Here is a 26,093-nt window from a genome sequence, read left to right as displayed (position 1 = left end):
TGCTACCTCCGATTACCAACAGTTATTACACAATTTTACAACTTAATTTCCTATCATACTACTACAACTACATTATCAGGATTTTTCCCTCAAATTCAAAATAAAATTAGTACTCGAAAAAACAATGAATTTGCGTAGATTGTCGTGTTATTGGCTGGAACTACCAAACTCTGCAAACGGCGTCCACGGGTTTGGATAAGCCTCCGATGTAGAGTACTAGGAGACTGTGTTTTTAACAGATTCCTCAGGAAAACGCATGACCGATAAGCATAAAAGAATTGTAAAGGGCACCCTATGAGGTTCTGCTGAAGGTGACTCACATGGTCATAGCGGCTCAATCCGTACACAAATCTCACGCAACAGTTTAATGCGACACGCAGACGATTTAAGGAGCTTGCGCTGGGACGAATGTGCAGAACATCGCCAAACAGGAAATGCGGCAGGATCAGGGATTTGAACAGATTCAGTTTGGTGGCAGTCGGTGCGGAGGGTGTGCAGCAATACAACGTTCGTAGACTAGCATAAATCTTTCCGCATTGCTGCGCTATTAGGCCATCCCACTGCAAATCATTTTGGAATATAAAACCTAGGTTGCTGGCACTTTCTGACCATTCGATGCTTTGACCATCCAGTACAAGTCCAGGTGCTGACAAATCGGTACCTCCGACTCTACGACGTCGACTTGCGATGAATAGAGCTTTACTCTTGGCTGGATTCACAAGAAGTTCATTTCGTCGTGACCAATCCGCAACTCGTTCCAGATCAGCATTCACCATTCTGACTAATTCGCGCGAACAAGAGCCAAGCTTACCGACATAGAGCTACACATCGTCGGCATACATTTGAATAGAACAGTACTTTATCACCGTAGGCAGATCATTTATTTGGCAGCAAAAAAGTAATGAGCCAAGCACTGAGCCTTGAGGAACGCCAGACGGCACTTCCATGCTACGTGAACAGCGATCACCACAGAAAACTGTCTGTTGTCTTCCAAACAGGTACTGTTTAGTTCGTGAAGCTTCCTGAAAAATCATGCAATTCATATTGCGCAGAAAAGCACATGTTCTGAACATTCTAGAACGGACGCGCGGTATTTTTCCATAATGAACGTGATCATGCCACCGTCCATTCATCACGCTTGCGATGTGCGAGCCACACACGTACACTGTTACAACGCCACACCGCAGCGCCAATCAGCACGCAGCATGAGGAGCCTGCCGCATGGGAGACTACAAGCACCTATAAGAAGCGGACCCTCTGCGTCACCACTCATTCAGTTTTTTTCCGATCATCGATTCAGTTTAAGGATTCAGTGTTTTTTCAATCAACCATTCAGTGTTTCCCAATCATAGTAGTAGTAGACGAAAATAGTATTTATTTAAACTGATAAAGTGTAACTATAAAATGTCTGCATAATATAATAAAGTGCTTCGTAACCATCGTTCGCTTCCTTCCGACAAGTTTGAAGAATAGTGTCCTGGCGCGTAGTGAAGTGTGAGGGAGAAATCAATCGTCCATCCACCCGGGCAGCATTCATCATACAGTCCACTCAGTTACTTTCCTATCCTAACCAAAACATTTTTTGGTCCTTCGAGCCGGATCCGACCGGTATTGTGAAGTGAAAGTGTTCGGTAAATTTTCGAATGGTTTTGGTATAAGTTACCTGCCCGACGGAACTGGTTCGTCATGCTAGTGGAAGTTCGAAGCGTCGAAACATGTGGTTGGAAGGCGGTGGATCGAAGCACAGAAACGACGATTAAGTGAAAAGTGAACGTTACAAAAAGACTAATAAACATTAATGAACGATTGATCAATGTGGTTAAGAAGAGTTTGTAAAAGTGGAACTATTTTTGATTTGCTGTTAAGAAGAGTACCGTTAAAATGCCTACCAAGAGAACACCCGCTAAGAAAGTAGCAAAGCCCAAAGAAGAAGAAGAAGAAGAAGTAACCGCTAGCGACGAGATGGATGCGCTCATACACAGCCGTGGCTTAGTGAAGCGAATTGTTTCGAGAATAAAATTCAAGCTCGATATTGCAAATGCTCAGGAAACAGTGCTCAGTACAGCCCAGGTGACAGTGTACAAGAAAAATATCGAAAATGCTTACGCTGATTTTACGAGATTGCATGAGCAAATAGTAGCTCTTTCTTCGGCAACCGAACGCGAAGAACAGGACGAGTTCTTTTTGAATTTCGTGGAGCTTCATGAGGAAGTGTCCGTCTCATTGGAATCATTAATGCAAGGTAATGCCACGCAAGTGCTACAGCCATTTGTCGCTCAGCCCCAATCTGTTGTTATTCAGCAACCGCTCCCACGTGTTATTCCTACTTTCGATGGCAGATTCGAACACTGGGAAAAGTTTAAGGTCATGTTCCAGGATGTGGTAGATAAAAGCAGCGAACCCCCGCGCGTAGAATTATACCACCTGGAAAAAGCGTTGATCGGAGATGCAACTGGTCTGATTGACGCTAAAACAGTGAGCGATGGCAACTACGAACGTGCATGGCAACTTCTGGAAGAACGTTTTTCCGATAAGCGTAAAATGATTGAGCGCCATTTAGCAGGCTTGTTGTCCATCAAACGAATGACAAAGGAGTCCTATAATGAATTGAGAGTGCTAGTGGAAACGGTGGAAAGTCATGTTGCCAATCCAAAGTATCTTGGGCAGGAAATTATTAGTGTTTCAGAGCACATGGTAGTGTTCCTTCTTGCACGGGCACTGGACGACGACACGAAAAAGTTGTGGGAATCGACAGTAGAGAAAGGTGAGTTGCCAATGTATGATGCTACCATAGCCTTTCTTAAGAGTCGTGTTTGCGTGTTGGAGAGATGTCAATCGTCGGATTTCTATGATTCGTCACGGCAGAGAGGCCAAGCTAAATTTTCTTCAAATAAGATACCGTCGTCAAGGACCAACACAGTTGTGACTCCTTCTCAAGCAGCAGTACAATGTGCATTCTGCAACGGTGAGCATTTTACCTTCAAATGCCCTCAATTCAATGCACTTTTAGTGAGTGACCGTCTTGTAAAAGTTAAAGAGAAAAGGATGTGTTTCAACTGCCTAAGTCTCGGCCATCGTGTGACCGAATGTTCCTCAAAGAAAACCTGTTTCAAGTGCCGAAGGAAGCATCATACATTGCTTCATTCTGAGAGAGAACTACAGCAATCGAATCCTAACAACGCGTCAAGTGAAAGCATCCATCCACAATCGACCGCGCCAACATCGTCACCAGTTCCAGCACCAGTAGTTTGCAGTAGACCATCGACAAGTACAACGGTGCACGCCGCCAATTTTCATGTTCCTGACCGACCGTCTCATCAAGTTTTGCTTCTAACTGCGTTGGTAAATGTTATGGATTACTACCAATGTCCTCAACCTTGCAGGGTGCTTTTGGATTGTGGCTCGCAGGTGAGTTTTATTACGCAAGCATTGATAAACGTTTTAAAAGTACCGACAAGTGAGGTTGATATTCCGATTACGGGTATTGGTAGTGTAAGGTCGATTATCAAGCAAAAAAGTACCATCCAAGTCCATTCCAAATGTAGCAACTATTCTTTGACACTGGATTGCTTAGTAACACCCAAGATAACTAGTTCGATCCCATCTGTTAATATTGATGTTGATTCATGGAAAATTCCCCCTGGTTTTGAGTTAGCTGATCCATTTTTCTACAAGGCTGGTCAAATCGATATGCTAATAGGTATGGATTATTTCTACGATTTGATGAAATCAAGTCGCCTTCGACTATCAGATAATCTTCCGGAATTATTTGATTCCCATTTAGGGTGGCTAGTAGGTGGGAAATATTTGAGCAATGCTTATTCTGGCTTAGTATTGCAATCCTTATCTGTAGCTTTGGAACCGTTAGAGCAATTGATGCAACGATTTTGGGAGTTAGAAACAGTTTCCCCTGAGAATGTACATACGAGTGAATATGATGTCTGTGAACAACACTTTCTAACAACGCACAAAAGAGATACCACTGGTCGTTTTATAGTTCAGCTTCCGTTGAGAAATACTGTATCTCAGCTTCCAGATTCTAGATCCATGGCGTTGCGACGATTTTTCCTACTAGAATCAAAATCGGCTCGTTATCCTGAATTAAGGTCTCAGTATAATGATTTTATTGATGAATATGAAGCTCTGCAACATTGCAGAGAGGTTAATGAAAGCGATGATTCCCCTAACATATTAAAATGGTATCTTCCCCACCATGCTGTAATTCGTCCGGATAGTACAACTACGAAATGTCGAGTAGTATTCGACGCATCTGCGAAAGTTTCTGGAAAATCGTTGAATGATGCAATGATGGTAGGTCCCACAGTTCAAGCGGATGTGATGTCAGTCATTCTTCAGTTTCGAACATGTCGTTATGTTATAAGTGCAGATGTTACAAAGATGTATCGTCAGATAAAGATCGATCCGTCTCATAGTTCATTGCAGAGGATTTTTTGGAGAAAATCATCTTTGGAACGGCTTAGAGTTTTGGAATTAACAACGGTTACATATGGTACCGCAGCAGCTCCTTTTCTAGCAACTCGCGCTCTTCTACAGCTCGCTAGAGATGAACAAGTAAAGTTTCCATTGGCCGCGCGCGTAATCGAAGAAAATTGTTACGTGGATAATGCCCTATTTGGAGCCAATGACTTTCAACAAGCAGTAGAAACTCAATCACAATTGATTCAATTAATGAAATCTGGTGGGATGCATTTACACAAATGGTCAGCCAATGATGAACGACTTCTTTATTCTATTCCGCAAGAGGATCGAGATAGTTATATTGTCGTTGGGGAAAGCCGTGCCAATGAGATAATCAAAACGTTGGGACTATTATGGGATCACAACTCTGTTGAATTCGTTTTCACTGTGCAGCGTGTTTCAAACACCGAACATCCAACTAAGCGACAAGTTCTTTCCGCAATAGCAAAGATATTCGACCCGCTTGGTTCAATATCTCCCATTGTAGTTATTGCCAAGATTCTTATGCAAAAACTATGGAAGAGTAAATTACAATGGGATGAAAAGTTGGATGAAGAACTTGATCAAAGCTGGAGAGAGTTGTTAAGTGCGTTACCTATCACTAACCAGATTCGCATTCCCAGACACATCGTTTCAAATGATGCTGATTTTTTTGAGATACATGGATTCGCAGATGCATCACAAGCTGCTTACGGTGCATGTGTTTATGTTCGCTCTGTAAATTCCGATGGTACAGCTATTATGAAGTTAGTCAGCAGTAAATCCAAGATCGCTCCAATAAAGCCGGTTACGATTCCACGAATGGAACTGCTAGCAGCACAACTTCTCTGTCGATTAACCAAAAGGATTATTTCGGTAATAGCATTGGATATTAAATCGATTAATTTATGGTCAGATAGTCAAGTGGTACTAGCATGGCTACGTAAGCCACCAGACAGTTTATTGGTTTATGTACGCAATCGAGTCAATGAGATAAATATAAACAAAGAATTTATCTGGAGGTATTGTCGAACCTCTGAAAACCCTGCTGATATTGTGTCGCGAGGGCTGGCAGCAGTTGAGTTAGCCCGAAACAAAATGTGGTGGTGCGGACCTAACTTTCTTAAGGAACCTAATTTCGAAGTAGAAAACGTTAATTTAGACAATTTTCAGATTCCTGAGTTGAAGTCTGAGGTTTCCATTAATCTGGTGTTGCAATACGAAGCGTTTCCGCTGTTGACTAAGTACGAATCGTTCCGAAAGACACAGCGAATTGTAGCGTATTTACTCCGTTTCATCTCCAATTGTCGAGAAAAGAAGAAAAATGAACGAATTGTCAGTCGATATCCAACCATTCCCGAGCTTCAAGTAGCGTTGAAGGCGATTGTTTGCTCAATACAACATCATGCGTTTATGAAGGAAATTATGGCAGGTGAAACTAATCATCATCTCAACAGTTTAAACCCTTTCCTAGATGCAAATTTATTGCGAGTTGGTGGTCGAATTAGGCATTCACAGCTTCCATATGCTACAAAACATCAGTTGATATTACCAGATAAAAATCCTATCGTTCTTCGCTTAATTGCTGCAGTTCATCGTGAAAATCTTCATGTTGGTGTATCTGGTGTAATCACTGTGTTGAGACAACAGTTCTGGTTACTAAAGGCTAGATCTGTCGTTCGAGGAGTACTTCGAAAATGTGTAACATGTTTCCGATCAAACCCAACTATAATAAACCAGCAAATGGGAGATTTACCGTCCTACCGATTACATGCTGCACCTACTTTCTTACGAGTTGGTGTTGACTTTGCTGGCCCGATACTAATCAAGCAAATGACTAGAAGAGCAAATCCTGTCAAGGGTTATATTTGTTTATTCGTATGCATGATAACCAAGGCCATTCATTTAGAAGCTGAAGAAGATCTATCTACGGAAGCATTTTTGAGAGCATTCCAGCGATTTGTTTCCAGAAGAGGTGTTCCACAGAACGTTTATAGTGATAACGGCACAAATTTCGTTGGTGCTAAGTCAGAACTGCATGAGTTATACCTGATGTTCAAGACAGAGATCACTCAAAGGAAAATTTTTGAATTATGCCAAGCTAAGGAAATAGAGTGGAAAACCATACCTCCAAATGCTCCACATTTCGGTGAAATTTGGGAAGCAGGAGTCAAGAGTGTCAAGTCTGTATTAAAAAAGGTCTACAAATCCGCTTCCTTGACGATAATCGAATTTTCCACTTTGCTATGCCAGATTGAGGCCATCCTAAATTCAAGACCCTTGTTTGCCCACTCTAACGACCCTCATGATCTCGAAGCCCTAACTCCAGCTCTCCTAATAAATGGTCGTCCGTATACAGCCATTCCTGAACCGTCATACACCGATCTACCAGCAAATGGGCTTTCTCGTTGGCAACACGTTCAGCAACTTAGAGAACATTTTTGGAAACGATAGTCGAAGGAATATCTGACTGAAATGCAAGTTCGAGGCAAATGGGCTTCCAAAAAAACGAATGTAGACATTGAAACAATAGCCTTAATCAAAGATGATAACACTCCTCCTCAGTGTTGGAAAATCGGCCGCATAGTAAAATTATATCCTGGTTTGGACAAGTTAGTTAGAGTAGTAGATGTTTTAACTAAATATGGTACATATACTCGACCCATCCATAAACTTGCCCCACTACCAATACAAGACAACTCTGTACCCTCAACATAAATATGTCGGTTTCTTTCTTTTTGGTGGGAGCATGTTCAGTTCGTGAAGCTTCCTGAAAAATCATGCAATTCATATTGCGCAGAAAAGCACATGTTCTGAACATTCTAGAACGGACGCGCGGTATTTTTCCATAATGAACGTGATCATGCCACCGTCCATTCATCACGCTTGCGATGTGCGAGCCACACACGTACACTGTTACAACGCCACACCGCAGCGTCAATCAGCACGCAGCATGAGGAGCCTGCCGCATGGGAGACTACGAGCACCTATAAGAAGCGGACCCTCTGCGTCACCACTCATTCAGTTTTTTTCCGATCATCGATTCAGTTTAAGGATTCAGTGTTTTTTCAATCAACCATTCAGTGTTTCCCAATCATAGTAGTAGTAGACAAAAATAGTTTTTATTTAAACTGATAAAGTGTAACTATAAAATGTCTGCATAATATAATAATTAAGTGCTTCGTATCCATCGTTCGCTTCCTTCCGACAAGTTTGAAGAATAGTGTCCTGGCGCGTAGTGAAGTGTGAGGGAGAAATCAATCGTCCATCCACCCGGGCAGCATTCATCATACAGTCCACTCAGTTACTTTCCTATCCCAACCAAAACAGGTACGATTTCATCAGACTCACGGCAGCGGAGGAAAAGTTGAACTGAGCACTCAGCTTGGTCAGTAGCTTACTGTGCGGAATTGTATCAAAAGCCTTTGAGAAATTGAGCAGTAGCAATATACCTTTTTTAGCGACTATGGATGCTAAATCGTCATACACTCGAAGAGCTGCGGTTTTGATGCTATGTCCCCGACGGAAGCCAGCCTGATAGTCCGTTAGCAAGCCATTACCTTCTATGTAGAACGTCATTTGCTATTTAAGAAGCTTCTCAAAAGCCTTCGACAACGCACAAAGTATGCTGATAGGTCGAAGATTACTCATGTCGTTCAAACGAGCCTTTTTCTTCAATGGTAAAACTTTTGCGTGTTTCCAAGAGTCAGGAAATGTGGAGCCCTCGATAAACATATTAAACAAATATGTAATGTGTTGCACGACTAGCGGTAGAATGATCTTCACAAATTTAATGGGCAAGCCGTCCATTCCGACGGCGTTCGACTTGATGTCACAGATGGCGTTGACGACTTCCCAGTCGTGCACTGGTTGAAAACAGAAACTGTATGGTGATCCTAATTCGGAGCTTACGGGTATTTCTCCCCGGCGGGAACTGTTTGTAAAGTTGGCTGAGAAAGCACGATTTACATCATCTGGATCGAAATCACATGACCCAGAGTGTTAATCCTTATCGACTCCAAGACTCTTTAACCGTTGCCATAAGGTTTTCGACGGAGTGCTGCAGTTCAAAAAACGATTCAGATACTCCTGCTTGGCTCGAGTAATTTTCGTGTTAGCGCGACTTCGCAGTGCCTTGTATTGATGCCGCTTCATGTCTTTCAAATACGTTAGAGCTTGCAGCCAATCCTTGTACGCTAAGTCACGCTCGAGCAGGGACTGACGTACACTGTCCGTGAACCACGGATTATAGCGACGGCGATTGGTACTAGCACGAAGAGGGATGCACAAATTATGCACTCTTATAATGTGTTCATTGAAAAATTCCATGGAAACGTTCGGGTTTTCCATCGCGTAGAACTGGTTCCAGGGGATAGCCAGAATTTCGTTTTCTAAGACATGAGAATCAAAATTGGCGTAGTCTCGATAAGTACGCAAACTGGAGGACCGTGTAACGACAAAATCGACTGACACAAAAATCAAATCATGTTGTGATAATCCAGGAAAGCTGACTTGTCCAAATCGCAAGACCTTTTCGTTTCTGTTGGTTAGGAAAAGATCTAGCTGCGAGCATCCTCCACCATGGAAAAATGTTGGTTCATCGCTGACTGATGATAGAGAAAACGTACGAAGCACCGATTCAAATGACGTACGTTTGTTACTGAGTCGGATGTCGCATGTCGGTATTGAAGTCTCCCTCCAGGAAAACATTGTCGTAGTATACAGCAAAATTTGTCAACTTTTCTGCCAGGAAAGCCGAGCAATCGTTTTCCGGCGGATTATAGATTACCATTAGTAGGATCTTTTGACCGTCTTGTCGAAACTCTAATGCCAAACATTCCGTTTTGTCTACTGAATCTACTGTGAGTACGGTGCCGAAAACACTAAAGGAGGCCAGATGCTTCCTGTAGTAAACAACGATACCTCCACCACGCTTATATACTCTATCATTTCTTACAACACGGTAACCAGGGATACTGATACTACGATCGCTTATCTTGGAGTTTAGCCAGTAAAACATGCAATTTCAACCTTAGAGTCCAGCAGGGTGTTTCGAATCTCATCAAGCTTGCTACAACCTCGTGCACAAAGACTTTGGGAATTTCCGTGACAAATGTTCAGCTTTCCAGGTAGTAGAGAAGCGTTTAGAACAGCTCCAGGAATGTTCGTAGAGGCGTGGTTATATGATGGAGGCATCATGTGTAGTAGAGGAAGCAATTTCGCGATGGCTGCATAATTACGGACGAGCGGAAAGCAGATATCTTTAACATACAATCTTCAACTCCAATCAAAAATAATTTAAAACTATACTACATAAACACTACTACAAAAGTGAGCGAAGAGATAGAGAGAAATGTATATATAACATACTAATTACGAGTACTTATCCAGTTCATTCTCGGACTGTATGGCTACCGGAGGTTCGCCAGCCGTCGACCTCACATTGACGACCCCTTCTTTGGTGTAAACCGATGCCAGCTTTCCCGCTGTTTTCCGATGTAGTGCAACCGATTTAAGCTTGCGCGCTTCAATAGAGAGGTACTCGTTGATGTACACACGGCGATTGGAGTCCAGTCCAATGTGTCGTAGCTTCAGGTCTCGTTTTCGTAAATACGCACTGTAGAACTCGTCCCTTGTTGCCTTCAGCGGAAATTCCACAACGATTTGACCATCGCTGTCCGTGTTGCCGCTGGTTTTCATTCGTCTAGGGCGCGCCATCAGGATTGTTGTTTCATTCACTGCTATGTGCCTTCCAATTGCCTTTAACGTCGAGTGCAAGTTTTCACCATTTTTGAAGGGAACTCCGCTTACGATGAGCTCATTTCGATTCTGCAGGGCACCGATTTTCTGCGATATACTGTCTACCCTTGCGTTAAGCGAATCCAGTACAGTGTTATGGTTTTGAAACTTCGTTACACATTCGTCTTTTACCAACATTATTTCATTCCTCAGTCCAGTTTTAACGGAGTCAATTTTGCTGTTGACATCCCTAATTTCAGAGCGCATCGAATCGATCAGCTGTTTCGTTTCCGAAAACTGCTGCATCATCGTCCGTGGCATACCTTCCAGTGTGATCGGATTGGTATAAGCATCGCATTCATCAGTCCGCAGCCACTCGTTCGTCAAGTGTATATTTTTCCTAGCAGCAGCAGCCAGCGGTGTGCGTGGAACGTTCGTCATCGTACCGCGTGTGAGATGAAACGGAGAAAGCAACACAGACTGAATGCGCGTGTGTGAGACACTAGTGAGTTTCGTTTGTTGACTATAGTCTTGCGTGGAACAATAGCAATGAAATAAATCGCAGTCGAATGAAGGCAAAAATTCGATCGTAAATAGACAGTCAGCCTTATGTCGCACAAACTGGATAACACGACCGGAAATAAATCGGACACTCCGGATCGCAGTAGAATATTTAGCGGTGGTGTAAAAAAGGTAGTGCTTCACTTTTGCAGGTGTTTAATCCGCGACTTTAGAGACACATTCTCGCGCCGGCCGTCTGTATTGAATTTTTCCTCACATACCTCAACCTCAACCTACCATAGCAAACTTCCCTAATAACATGCTCGTTATAAAACTGTACACCTGATTGTTATATAACTAAAATTAGGTGTTACAGAGGCCACAGTTCGTCGGAAGAAGCTGCAGAAAACACTTTCTCAGGGCAAACATATGGTTTCAGCGTTGGAGAGGAGGTCCCATAAACTGTAAATGGCTTGTTTTGCTTATAAGTAAAATCAAGTTCCCCAAACGGGTAGGGCTATCAAAAATATTGATTTAGGTTAAATTAGGATACTTTTTTCGCATGTCTGGCCGATCCAATCGTGCAGTTACTGCAGTTTCCGGTAAGCGGCTAATTTAGTTTTGCCAGCGACACTCGGAATCTTGACACTTTCCTAGCTGTCGTTCAAAACAATGTACAGCTGTTTTAGAAGTCATTTCCAGAATTTTCATTGTTCCACACAAATAACGAAAACCTTGTGTAACTATTTAAAATAATGCTCAGTTATCTAAAATACGGAATACATTGTCGTTTTTGTTAAATTATACTAATTTTTCAAGTGCGTCAAATAAGGAACATTTCGCGTCAAATAAGGTACGTTGCAAAATTCATGCGTCAACCCCGAGGAACCCCGAGTTTTGTCACAAAAACTTGACAAAATATAAAGAATTCAATGCATATTTACTGTTTTTTACATATTCTTTACTAGTCCCTTGACTTTATTGACAAAACCGTAATTTTGTAATTAAAGTTTAAAATTGAAAATTTCTTAACCGCGTCAAATTTGGTGCTTCCACAGTACCATTCCCCAGAAATATTTTTCCCAGAATGTACCATTCGCCAGAAAACCATTTTCCAGAATAGATTATTCTTCAAAAAATTTAATAAATGGAACCATTTTTCGCATTTTGGTGAAAACCATCTTGCGGAATATATCAATCTGCAGAAAATGCAATCCCCGAAAACGATTTTACATTTTCCAGAGTATACTATTTTCCTAAAAAAACCTTTACGCATAGTATAAAGCAAAGCCTTGGATTATAAACTTCATAAGACTTGACCGTTCTTTATCGATAGATTCCGCAATCGGTAATTGAGGTACAGGATAATTACGGAGCTAGTGTAACGATCCTACTGTCTACATAGCGTTACGTGTAGTACAACTCTCCCGAATAGACTGTTTCATCTCTTTGCCCCGTTTTCCCGATATTTTCTTTCCAGAAATTATATTTTTCCTGAAAAGTTTTCTCGAATAATATCATACATTAACAAGAATATATTCTTAAGGTTAACATTGACCGTCATAAAAATAATTCAAAGTTAATCCTTTGCGTTTAAGCAAAATATGAGATAACGAAAGAAAGAAAAAAGCATTTCTCAAGATCTACTGCTTATGGTATATGGTTTATTATGGTATTTATTTGCATTGGTTAGCGGGACATTGGATTTTACGTGGCCATACATAAAAGAAAATCAGCCTTATTCTTGTTTTCGTTCGAATGACATTCGAACGGAAGTTAAGCCGATTCGTATTCTTGTTTTCGTTCGAATTAATTCGAACGCCCCTTCCTTTTGCTCATTCGAATATGAGAATATTGCTTCCCGATTCGTTCGAAACAAATTATTCGTACGAATGCAGGATACGGTCGTAAACAAGAATAAAGGTGAATATATTACTTTCCTAGATGATTTAGGGCGAGACGGCCGTAGGCCGCGAGTGTTCGCCGGCGATCCGCCGTGGGAGGCGGCGGCCACTGCGGGGGGCAGCCCCCCGCACAGATCACCTCAATTTAGGTGCAAGCATTTTCCCAGGTTTGCTGACTAGTAGGGGCTATCCTTTAGTTGAGTCCGAACGGGCGATAGCGAGTAAGGACAGCATATACTCAATAAGTAGGTCGAACATGCTGTCGCAGTTTCCGAACAGTAATAGTTAAACCCAAATTACTACAAGCTGATTTTAGGGAAACTGTTAATAGGAAATTATTCGAAAACTAGCCAGCAAGAAACATTTTTGTTTCAAGTATTTATCATACACTTGATCCATGTATCCAGCTTTTTACGAGCCATAATGGCGGACATGTTCGTAATATTTGAACGGCATTTTTGACATTTCAGTAACACATCACACGTCTTGTTTCCGCCTGTTCACGGTAAAACTAAAGGAACTTGCGGAAACAATATACTCTTTTTCGGAAGTTTCCTTCTTACTCCATATCACGTATGGAGTCTAAATCCCAAAACGGTCATTGGCTTTATAAACCATATAGTACCGAATTGGGGCACAGGATTACAACTATCCCACTCAACTCCATCAATGGGTATGAGCGGTACGTAAACTGTGTACAGCAATCGGTGCTTGCGATAAAAGACGATCATTAAGACTGTCGCAGTGGCCTTTTAACCCAATGCCCTACACTGAGAAAAAAACCATGGTAATGCGAAACATGTACCCATGGTTATCTTAACTATATTGCAATATTGTTGTGCCTACCGTGATTTTTGTCAACTTGATAAGTTTCGTGGTTAAAACTACTATGACAACATGCAAATCGCTGACTATTTCCTCTTGGACTAGAGGTTGCAGTGGAATAAAAGGCTAATATAACAAGAAACGAACAAGTTTATTAAAAAAGGTGTTATCCCCACGAGATCACTTTTACTTATAACTAATATTAACATTCGTGATGAAACACGACGCAATATGCTGCTACTTCACTCAGCTAGTACTTCTCGCACAGGGTGCTTCATAAATAAGATGGATATAGGGAGCAAGGTCGTTGTTACTCCAACACTCCTCCTCAACGAACATCGCTACTGTACTATGACAATCCAAGCATTCGTGCGAATCTATCAGTCTTCACTGAACCTAACGGTTTGGTCAGTATATCAGCTACCATGTCGTCGGTAGGACAATACTGTAGTTCCATGGTTCCATCCTCGTGTACTTGCTTCACAAAATGCTCTTTCACCTCAATGTGCTTGGAGCGACGACTCTTCCGCTCCGAAGTGACGAAATGGATACAACTCTGATTGTCCTCCATGAGTTTTACCGGACCGTTGATCTTCTCCCGCATGTCCTCAAGCAAACGACGAAGCCAGATCAGCTCTTGACCAGCTTCACTTAGTGCTACGTACTCGGATTCCATCGAAGACAATGTGACGGAAGTTTGCCTTCGACTAACCCACGATACTGCAGCTCCAGCATAGTAGAAAACAAAACCAGTCGTCGATCTTCTTGTACCAATATCACCGGCCCAATCAGCATCGGAATAACCGATTAGATTTCCTCCTATGTCACCATATACCAGTTTCGACACTTTCGTTGCTTTCAAATAGCGGACAACGCGCTTTGCCGCTACCCAGTCTGCTTCCGTCGGCGAACTTACTTTCCGACCTAATATTGCTACACTAGCTGCTACATCTGGCCTGGCACACACAGAAATGTAGAGCAATGCTCCCACGAGACTGCGATTATCTGTGAAATCGGCCAACTTCGGGCTTTTATCCTCTGAACTCGTAAAACCCACTTCCATTGGCGTCTTTGCTCGCTTTGCATCACGTAGACCGAACCTCTCCGCTACGCGATCGATGTATGCTTCGACTGAAATACTATATATGCCGTTTTCCTTTCGCATTTCTAGCCCTAAAAAGTATTTGGGCTCTCCAAGATTCGTAATCTGGAAATACTGTTTCAGTGCATCATATACCGTGTCAATTACAGTTTCAGATTCACAGGCAATCATTATATCGTCCACATATACAAGAAAATATACACGCTGTCCATTTATTATCTTGGTATATAAGCACGAATCAGCAACACTTGCCTTAAATCCCATCTCCATGAGAACACTATGTAATCGTTGGTTCCAACATCGAGCGGACTGTTTGAGTCCGTAAATGCTCTTTTTCAAACGATATACCATGTTCTCTTTGCCCATTACTGTGTACCCAGGTGGTTGTTTCATGAAAATTTCTTCATTCAACTCACCGTACAAGTAGGCCGTTTTCACGTCAAAGTGTTTCAATGCCATTTTCTTTTTGCTTGCCGTTTTTAACAGTACCCGAAGTGTTGTTTGGCTAGTTACTGGTGCGAAAACTTCGTCAAAATCCATTCCAAATTTCTGTGAGTATCCCTGAGCCACTAAATGAGCCTTGTATTTTACTATTTCACCGGCTGCATTTTTCTTCAATTTATACACCCAGCGACAACCAACTGCCTTTCGACCAATCGGTAAGTTAACGAGCTCCCACGTTTCATTTTCTGCGTGCGATTCCAGCACGTCCAACATTGCTGCTTTCCAATTTTCTCTATCTTTACAGGCTGCTGCTTGCTGAAAAGTTTTCGGTTCAACATCATCAGCACTCAAAGAACCAGCAGCATACGATTCCTCGATGTATCTGCGTGGTGCTACTCCTTTTGTCGACCGTTTCGACCGCCGTGCTATTTCATCTAAAGGAAACCCACGAAACGAATCGTTTCCTTCAGAAGCACTATCGTAAGATGATCCATTATGTCCCTGGATTGCACCATCAGGCTCTTCGTCTGCATCAGCGGAATCCAAATCACTCCCATAATCAGCCAGACGTTCATTTTCCGATGGCATTGCAATCGGCACTTGAAATACTCCTCCTGTCTCCAGATCCCGATTTGGAAAAACTCCTCCGGTATCACACATTTCATCGAAAACTGCATCTCTGCTCACCGTTATCATATTCGTTTTAGGGTACAAGAAACGATATGCCTTTCGACCATCAACGTACCCAACGAACACCAGCTTATCAACCTTGTAATCCAGTTTTCGCCGTTTCTCTTTGGGTATATGTACGTACGCTTTGGAACCAAAAATCCTCAGATGGCCATACGATGGCTTTTTACCATGCCAGAGCTCAAACGGTGTGTTTGTAACGGTAGACGACGGCAAACGATTCTGCAAATAATTTGCTGTGCATATCGCCTCGCCCCAGTACTTCTTCTCCAACCTTGCTTTAGAAAGCATACACCGTAGCGTCTCCACAAGACGCCGTTTTGTTATGCAACGCCGTTTTGTTGTGGCGAATACGGTGCTGTCTGTTGGTGTACTATACCGCTTTCCGCGAAATACTTTTGCAAAGAGTTACTCAAAAACTCACCACCACCGTCAGAACGAAATTTCTTAGGAAAGTTCCCGAACTGGTTCTTCACCAGAGCGCAATATTCACGAATTCGAGCCTCCGCATCCGATTTTTGTTTCAACAAGTAAACCATCGTGTATCGACTAAAATCGTCTACCAATACTATGTAGAAACGATTACCACTTGACGTTACTTCTTCCATCGGACCGCCCAAATCAGCATGCACGAGATCTCCTACGGAATCAGATTTGCTGTCAGACACCTTCGGAAAGGAATCTCGACTCATCTTTCCTTCACTGCATGGACCACATACCGACCGCACGTCAGATGGATCTAGTTTCAACCCGTATCCCAGGTTATCACGAACTATTTTGTCCACCGCTTGCAGATCCCGATGTCCAAAACGCCGATGCCGTAGATGCTTGCACATACCATCATGTCTTGGATTCGTCAGAAGTGCTTTCTGCGAAACGTGATTCAAGTGGTATAAGCCTCCCTTTCGCTGTCCAACTACTAACGATTCTTCTCCTTTCAGGATGTGGCATTTATTTTGTTCAAACAAGACCTGAAATCCCAAATCCGTGATTCTACTCACCGACAGCAGGTTAGCAGCAAGCGACGGAACGTGCAAAACATTATCGAGTCTAACGTTTATTTTTGCCCCAGTTCCGTTGGACGAGACTATGTTACTCGAGCCGGTTCCAGACGATTGGATAGATTTCCCATCTGCCAAACAAACAACAGTCGCTTTGGACGTATCAATGACACCATGCAACAATGACGCATCACTCATCATATGAGCAGTTGCACCTGAATCTAGGTACCAATAATCAGACCGTTCAACATTACTTGCAGTCAAGCACACTTCAAAACCGGAACTAGAGTCAACGGCAACATTCGCCTTCTGATTGTCAGGCTTCTTCTGTTCACGCTTATCCTGGGCAAATTTCCGGCAATCGCTCTGAAATTGCCCCTCCTTTTTGCAGTAATGACACACCACATTTTTCTTCGCACTACGGTTGCCTAGACTGTTCGGTTTAACCGTATTCATTACCAGTGCCTTTTCACCACTATGACACTCACTTTCGACACGATGTCGACCCTCATCGAGCAGCTTACCCTTCACAAAATCTACAGTTAGGTCTGCATCTGGTCGACTTTCCAGCGCTACGATAACCCATCGTAGGATTTTTGAAGGCTACATAACATTAATGCCACGAACCAGTTGTCTTTCACTTCCTCACCTAACGCTGTTAATCGAAGTCGCAACGCAGCCATATCCTTCAAGTGATCCGCCATGCTACCATTTTCTGGCATCCGGATGGTAATCATGTGGATTATACTAGACAGAGATGCGCGCTCGTGGTAATCTTTCAGCGCGTCCCACATCTCCTTAGCCGTCTGCTTCGTCATAACATGAATGAGCTGCGTGTCCTCCAAAGCCAATCCGATCAACGCTTGAGCCTTCTCATTATTTGAGACCCAGGTTGCATCAGCATTCTCAGGCTTCGGATCCATGACAACTTTCAGCAGCTTTTCCCTTGTTAGAAGCAAACGCATTTTGAATTTCCACACTGCGTAGTTTCCGTCGCTCAGTTTTTCGATCGTGGCTTTTGTCTCCGCCATCTTCTTTTTCACAAGCACTCGTTTCTTCCGATGCGACACAAACTATAAACTACGCCACCAAAATCCACTATCGCGATTAATTGTCTAAAAAACAAAACACTCAAGCCTTTTCAAGCAAAAAAAACTGTGCCCATAACCTCTTGGACTAGAGGCTAATATAATAAGAAACGAACAAGTTTATTAAAAAAGGTGTTATCTCCACGAGATCACTTTTACTTATAACTAATATTACCATTCGTGATGAAACACGACGCAATATGCTGCTACTTCACTCAGCTAGTACTTCTCGCACAGGGTGCTTCATAAATAAGATGGATATAGGGAGCAAGGTCGTTGTTACTCCAACATTTCCGTGGTTAAATCGACTTTTTTCTCATATTTCTAACAACAATATTTCTGCAGCTTGATATAACAATATTGAATTGTCAACAGGACCATAAAATTGGTAAATTTACTAACTGTAAGAATATCATGGTAGTTTCAACATTTTTAGGGGTTACCGTAACCGTATAACTTTGGTGGTTTTCAACCGACTAAGGAAACGCGTTTCTTGATGACAATATTATGTTTATCTTACCCTTTTTTCTGTCAATTGAAGTCGCCATTTTAAAAAAATATGGAATACGCGTGTTGTGTTTACAGATTTCAGTTTTCCCAAATACTTTTACAACTAGGTAAGTTTTTTCCTTTTTTTTTCCTTTTTTTCGGGTTATCCAACTGGTCGCTTAATAGCGTATAAAACTCTGCGCTGGGCCCTTTTGTGTTGTCAACAAAGTGTCAGGGAGACCTCAAACATCAATTCTACCTGACGAGACAGGCACTGGCGCCCACTAAAACACAGGTAGAGCCCCAAGCATAGCCGTCACGCCTATACCCGCAGGCGGAGGCGTTTCGGCCCTGCGCGGACTCCACGAACTGACTCTAAGATCTCTCTGCCAAAGGCCGGAATGTCATATTTTAAATATAATGATGATGATGACGATGACGATGATAATTATGATGATGAGAAGAAAAATAATAGATCGAATTTGTAAATGTGCTTTGGACTTTTTGTACCACTCGAGTTGCAATATGTGGTATAGTGAAGAAGTGGAGAATTCGTCAGCCCCGCCTGACACTGGTCATCAACCGCGCGCCCGCTTTTAGTTTTCCAACACAAACAACCACAAATGAACCAATAGATAAGACAAATTTCGGAGCAACTCGGATCAACTTATCAGGGCAAATTTAATCTTTCATCCCCTTAGCATTCACAATGCATTCCCACGATACAAAGTAAATTGAGCGCAGCACAAGCTGGACGTTCGCGGTAGTCGACAGAAGCTTCAAAATATAGAGACTCGCCCGCCTTCCAACCCTCGAGACCAAAGTGCTGTAAAGCTCTGGGCTTAAACGTCTCTTTAAGACTCGACCCCTTCCCATAGACAGAGCCCGCGGGCAGCCATCAGAGGTCAGGGCAGCCACGGGGCCAGTGCAAAAATCCTACTCTATCTAGCAGCACCGCCTAGCCGAAACTTGAACACGCGACACGAATTGACCTAATTTTCCCATCTGCTACCTAAGAAGTGCTATTACCAAGAAGTGCTTCGGCATCCAATCGGATCTGGTATCCCGCTTACATCCCCTTACTAACCCTAAGCCCCCGACCAACTCAATCAATCCGACATTTTTCGGAGATATTTGTGACAGTTGTTATAAACAGGGATGAATCCCAGAAAACTTCATCTATTGCCAGAGATCCCCATACTGGCCTTATTCTTAAACGGAATAAAAGCACTTTCTGAACAACTCAACAATCACATTTGGTAAATTTTTACCCCGAGTCCCACTTGAAATCACAAAAGTATTTTGATTTATACCCACATTCAGAAGTAAACGTGACCGCTGTTCATTTACTGATTAGTTAAAAAGCCCTACACCACGACAAGGTTCAGTTTTATCGTAGGGACTTTTACAACTAGGTAAGTTTTTGTACATTTATCAAGAAAAAACGTTATGTTGACTAGTGTCATTGAGCATCAAAGAATGAGAAAAAATATTAGCAAATCAACCCAGAACATCAGAATTTCATACCGAAAATATTCTTTTATTCCGTTGTAGGAAGGAGTTGGGCCTACCCGAGAATCTACCTACTGAATGTTTTCTCTCATCAGAAATAATTCTAAATGGTAGACTATGCGTAAAAGATGAATACGGTTCCGCTCAGAGGATGGCGAAGACGATTGTCCTTATCTGTCCTTGGAAGTCGCAATCGTGTCTTAGTCATACGGCGCAATAGTATAATTGTTTTCGGATTTGCCGAGCTCGATCGTGTAGCGGTAGTAAAACAAATTTGGACATATTTACGTGAACTTGGACTTGGTAAGCCCAAAACTAAAATCCATTAATTTATTTATTTTCCTATGCTGCTTCAACAAAAAATTAGCCTCACTAGTTTTGTTTACTTTTGCAAATTATAATTTGTTTTGCGTTCATTCCGTTTATTCGCCACTATAAGTATCTTTCAGTGGCTATATTAATCGACTAGTTAAAGTTACTACTAGTTACTACTAGTAACTAGTTAATCGACTAGATTGGTCGATTAATCGGTAAGACAGCATTCGCACGGCTTTGCCAGTCTTATGTTTTGTTTACAAGTAAAGAATTGAACCAATTAGGAAAAAAATGTATACATGCATATATGCGCGTAGCGCGTTATAATATTTCAATCAGGTATTTATATCAGACCATTCTTGCCACTTAGCTCTTTCATCGATGGTAATTTAATCGTTTGCTTTTTCCAGGGGTCATAACCCGGAGGCAGAGGTGGGCACCGCTAACCGAAATTTTAGCTTCGCTAACAGCTAAACCGCTAATTCAAAACGTTAGCTTCGATAACCGCTAACCGCTAAATGAATCAAAAATTAAGCGGAAGCTAACGCTAACCGCTACCCGCTAAATTTGTTAGCAGCACAAATTTAGCAATACTTTTTTAAAGACCAATTTTGAAAGAAGAAAATCTTTATTGCAAAGGTATAAGAAAAAATATATACTGGAAAAATATGAAATAATTTCGTGAAAAAATTGCAGGCATTTACAAAAAAATGTTTTGAAGAACATTATAACATTTAAAATGGATGAAATGAAATTACGAGTATTTCCATGAGGCATGACATAGTTTTTTTCTGTAGGAAGTTTTTTTTAAAGAGTTTTCCAAACAATATTTTTTCTGCAATTTTTTGGCAATCCAGAAAAAATATTGTTTGGAAAACTCTTTAAAAAAACTTTCCACTTTGACAGTGGTACAGAAATTCTCCGAATAAGGCGATGCGTGATGCTGTTCGCTCATCAGCTTCTGTCTATCGATCAACAAAACTGATTCTTGGAATATTGTTAGAGCCCGGTATAAGCTTATTAACTACAAAAAAACAAATAAATTTACTAACAGTAAAATTAGAAAATGCAGCGGGCATGTAGCACCACTCACCTCCTTATTTGGGGGACTGCTGCCTATGAATATTTTAGAAATTCGACTATTTTGGTCATCACGCATCAATGATGCTTGGTTCAAGACATATGAATTTTTAAAATAATTTATGTGATGTAAGTGAAGTAAATAAATCGAAAAGTTTCTCTTGAGGTTTTCTGAGAATGTATCTCGAGTTTTTAAATATTGATTTATTTCATGAGTCAATTAACTGTGCTCGCATACAAAAGTTTATGAAGTTTTGGGATCTTTCGATCCAGATCTATGCGATTACATGGGTAGATAATAGCTAAATAGTTGAATTAAAAGAAAATTTTCATATTTCATAATTTTCCCCTTGCTTAAAAAAGTTAGCGGTTTATTTAGCGGCACATAGATTTTTTCGGCACTTTCGATGGCTTTTACACTAGATTCACTGGTTCTTACAAAAAACATAAATAGCTTATCCGCTAACCGGTTTCGGGTATGATGCTACCCATCATCAGAGCGGTGGTCGACTGGATACAAAGTAGTAATTTGCTGTTTACTACAGTTTCAACTTCGTCAGTTGAAAGAGCGGTGAGGTGATGAGAGCGTCATCCTCATTCATCAGGGGACGGTCCTCCGTACAGATGTACATCGACTCCCACGCAGTCAAATGAGAAGACTTTCTCACGTTTTTGAGCAGCTTTGCGTTTTCCCAATTGATATTGTGTTTGGAGCAGGTTGAGTGCATGGCTACACTGGAGTCGTTGGGCCGTTCGTTCTCCACTGCCTTTCTATGTTCCTTTAGGCGAATTTTGAATTTTCTCCGCGTTTGCCCGATGTAGCTATGCGACCAATTTCTTCGAATATTTGTACACCAACAGAAAAAAATGGCAGCTTGGCTAGTCGAAGAAATGAAGAAATACCCGGTTTTACACGGTAAAAGCGTGAAAAATTCAATAGAACTCACGAGTCAACTAGAGAAGGTTGAAGTAAAAAGGGGAGAAATTTTGGTGTCGTTTGATGTCAACTCCCTATTCCCAAGCGTGCCAGTACCAGATGCTTTACAAAGTCTTCGATACCATTTGGAGCGCAGCCGGGCACCGCACAATCATATAGAGGCCTATGTTTCTGTCGCAAAGCAATGCATGAATCAAAATTACTTTGTATTCAGAGGTAAATACTACAAGCAAATCCATGGCCTCAGCATGGGTAGTATAATATCGCCCCTCTTGGCGGAATTGTTTATGAGCGACTTTGAAGAAAAGCTACAAAGTGAAAAGCTTTTCCCACGCGTATGGAAGCGATACGTAGACGACATTTACGCCATAGTGAAGGAACGCTACGTGCCACAAACACTGAATTGGCTGAACTCACAGCACGAAAAGATCAAATTTACGGTGGAACAGGAAGTAGAGGGAAAACTACCGTTTTTGGACCTGCTGATTACCAGGAAAGAAGACAATATCCTGAAGTTCAGCATTTTTCGAAAACCAACGTCTACCGATCGTTACATTACTACGGACTCAAATCACTTCGGGGCCCAAAAACAAGCAGCTTTTCATTCTATGGCGCATCGTCTAGTCAACATCCCCATGGAGCAGGAAGATTTTGCAGCGGAAAGGGAAAGGATCCAGAAAGCTGCTGAATTAAACGGGTACGACAAAAAGTTTGTGGATAAAATAATCCGCAAACATCTCCGCAAAAAACAGTGCCATGATACCACTACACTACAGCCTCTACAGAGAAGAAGTACAAAGAATCAGTCTACCCGAAAGTAACAAACCACATTAGAAAGGTACTTAAGCGGCATGGTTTCCATGTGGTCCACAAAAGCGGCAATGCCTTACAGGAACTTTTGAATAACCAAAAGGACAAGGTTCCGCCCGACGAACGCTCAGGAATTTATGAAATTCCGTGCCAGGATTGCCCAGCGGTGTACATCGGGCAAACGCGGAGAAAATTCAAAATTCGCCTAAAGGAACATAGAAAGGCAGTGGAGAACGAACGGCCCAACGACTCCAGTGCACTATGGGGGATTTCCATACAAGCAGTCGGACAAAAATATTTTCGATTTTTTTCTAGGATTTTTGACGTTTTTCTAGTTGATATGATTAAAATATGTTGTTAGAGTACATTTGCAAACATTTCACGAACATATTTTGAAAAGGGTTTAACTGTTTACCTTTGTCATATGTGAAAAACTAATATGGGTCATTCCATCTCAAACGTTTGGATTCGACCATCAGCGATTTCAACCAAGGTTGGCATAATTGTTCATTCCGACCCCACAACCAATTTTCCGAAGTTTTACGCCGATTGATCAATTCCCCTAGCAGTGGCAGATTTTCAAAAAAAGTCATTTTTCGGGCTTAAATATTTCTGCAACAGTTTGATGTGAAGACATGCCAATATACTTTTTCTATGGGTTTTTGACCGCGCGATCGAATGATATTATCAGTTTTTATCTAATTTGTCAAGATCATACATTTTTTTGTAATTTAAAACCAAAAGTGCGAATATCTCAAAACATTTTATTTTCAAATAAATAGCTCAAAATGCTCCCCAGACAAATTCTACATAAGAATCACTTAACTAGAAAAGACAATATTGGTAGTTTGGGAGATATGGTGTTTTGAATATCCGGGGCATGCGTTATTCTATCTAAATTATTAGTATAAGTATGTTTAAATACGTTTACCTGAAGCTTCCAGACATTTTTATGACTAAATAATGTATTTAAATGAAAAAGATGCATTTTCAACATAGAATCAATATAATAAATTTAGATGTTCTGGATACTTTTGAATAAAAGTAATAATTTCGTACAAATTTTTATAGTTCTATTGTGCTATTTATTTGTGCAATATAATGCATTTCACTGGTAAAGTTATTATGGTATTTCACTTCTGAAATTATTCGAAACTTCGAAGTAATTTTGAAAATGGCTTTATTAACACTACGGGAAAACCTAGCCTAAAACGAACGAAATTCAGAAACTGGCAATTGATCAAATATAACTGACCTTATGTAAATTTTCCCGGCAAATCCCATGGTGCCCACCCCTTCCTTAACTGTCATACGAAAGTATTAAGTTTTGCTGATTTTCCCCTATTCCTAACAATATTTTAACTTAATGGAGTTTATCAGGCCAGTTAAGTTATTCATTCGTCCCGTATAAGCTTTGTAAGATTTACCGAAATTGGTCCATACGTTCAGCAGATCCAGAACATATCTTGAAATAGGCCATAGGTCTAAAAATTCAGTCCACTCAATATGGATTGCGATTTAAAATTTTCGAAGACATTTCTTCGATGAACTTAACAGGAGGGGCGCATGTTTTCTTCATAGTTCCATTAACGTTGTATGGAGGCAGTTTCTAAATATGATTATACTAAATGCTTCTTCTGTTAACATAATTTCACGTTGATCAGTTAGCTGTGTGTGTGTGTGTATGAGTGTGTGTGTGTGTGTTGTGTGTGTGTGTGTGTGTGTGTGTGTGTGTGTGTGTGTGTGTGTGTGTGTGTGTGTGTGTGTGTGTGTGTGTGTGTGTGTGTGTGTGTGTGTGTGTGTGTGTGTGTGTGTGTGTGTGTTATTCGCTGGAAATATATTTAATCTTGAAATTTCCCATGATGACTAGAAATTTTCAAAACACTATATTTCGCAGAGTGGCGCATGGTGGCACGTTATTCTTTCATAAGTTGATAGTATATACCTGAGATTTAACCCAGAAGGAGGAATTAACCTGGAGATATCTGGGGAAAAAAAGTACTCGACTAAGAAAGCAGAAAATTCTCTTACTTTTTTATATTTTCCTTCTTCTCATGCTTTTTATTATTATAATTTCTCCTCTAGCCGCCTAAGCCATTTATTTTTCGGAAAGCTCATTTCATTACCTTTCTAATGATATATAATACATAAGATTTAATTTTGGAAATAGTGTTCAAAAATTGATTTGAAAGTAAACGTGTTTTTTTTTTTTGTATTGTTTATGCAGGGAGAAAATCTTCATAGACAGCACCTTCGCGGTGCCGAATAGGATTCACATGGTGCCAACATGCGCCTACCTACTAAAAACTCTCCTGCTGCCCGTTCCTGAACCCCTCCCGGAACTACCGTTAGGTTTTACTTCAGGAGGGAGGACGTGCCGAAGCACTCCGACTTAACCGTTGCGTGTGTGGGTCCACACAACACCCTTGCCTTTTCATACCGCCACTACCCTTTACCTAGGGCCTGGGCTGCCCAATCAGCCCGTTACTGACCCTAGCAAGCTATGTCGGCCCTGTCGTTGCAAACGTTCTAGCCGTTGCAACTCCGTTATCACCGCGGTTACCGCCCTATCGACGGCACCCCATGCACGCTGCTCAGCGCACATTCTCTGCACGATGTTGTCGGCGTTGGTGTCTTCTCCAACGACCGCAAGCATCACCTGCCGAGTGGACGTAAACCGCGGGCAGTGAAAGATCACATGCTCCGCCGTTTCCTCGGCTACCGTGCAAACGGGGCAAAAGGGTGAATCTGCCCGCCCGCGCGTATGTAGATACTTCTTAAAGCATCCATGACCCGACAGGAACTGGGTAAGGAAAAAGTTTACCTCACCATGACCTCTGCCGATCCAGGACGATATGTTCTGGATCAGCCTATGGGTCCACCTACCATGGTCGGTGCGATCCCATTCCGCCTGCCAACGCCTAATAGAGTCCAGCCTAACTCTGTCCCTAGCGCCCCTGACGTTCCTCTGCCTATGGCACTCGATATCCTCACCTAGGAGTATGCATATTGGAATCATGGCTGCAATAACCCCAATCGCATCCAACGATATGGTACGGTAGCCGCACGCAACGCGCAATGCTAACAGCCTGAACACCTTGTTCAGGCATGCCTGATTGCGCTTACTCTCCAAAGCCGGGGCCCACGCCGGTGCACCGTATCGTAGCACCGACATGGCAACGCTGGCCATCAGGCGTC

At 41.8% G+C, this 26,093-nt stretch overlaps 2 protein-coding genes across 2 annotated transcripts in view; one reads left to right on the top strand and one right to left on the bottom strand.

Annotated features, from left to right (window-relative positions):
* The window catches only part of LOC128743673 (uncharacterized), a 330,438-nt gene that overhangs the window by 274,145 nt on the left and 30,200 nt on the right, over nucleotides 1-26,093 (bottom strand). The gene's annotated exons all lie outside the window — the stretch shown is intronic.
* On the top strand, nucleotides 22,334-22,906 carry LOC128740108 (uncharacterized). Its single transcript, XM_053835617.1, has one exon. The coding sequence runs from the start codon at nucleotides 22,334-22,336 to the stop codon at nucleotides 22,904-22,906; it is 573 nt and encodes a 190-aa protein (XP_053691592.1).

Source organism: Sabethes cyaneus, chromosome 3, assembly GCF_943734655.1.
Source record: "Sabethes cyaneus chromosome 3, idSabCyanKW18_F2, whole genome shotgun sequence".
NCBI lineage: Eukaryota > Metazoa > Arthropoda > Insecta > Diptera > Culicidae > Sabethes > Sabethes cyaneus.
Note: the sequence above shows the minus strand (reverse complement) of the source record. Positions and strands in the feature narration are given on the sequence as shown.

What these genes read in the sequence shown, in the direction of transcription:
- LOC128740108 (XM_053835617.1), top strand. Translation starts at nt 22,334, where the DNA reads ATGGGTAGTATAATATCGCCCCTCTTGGCGGAATTGTTTATGAGCGAC.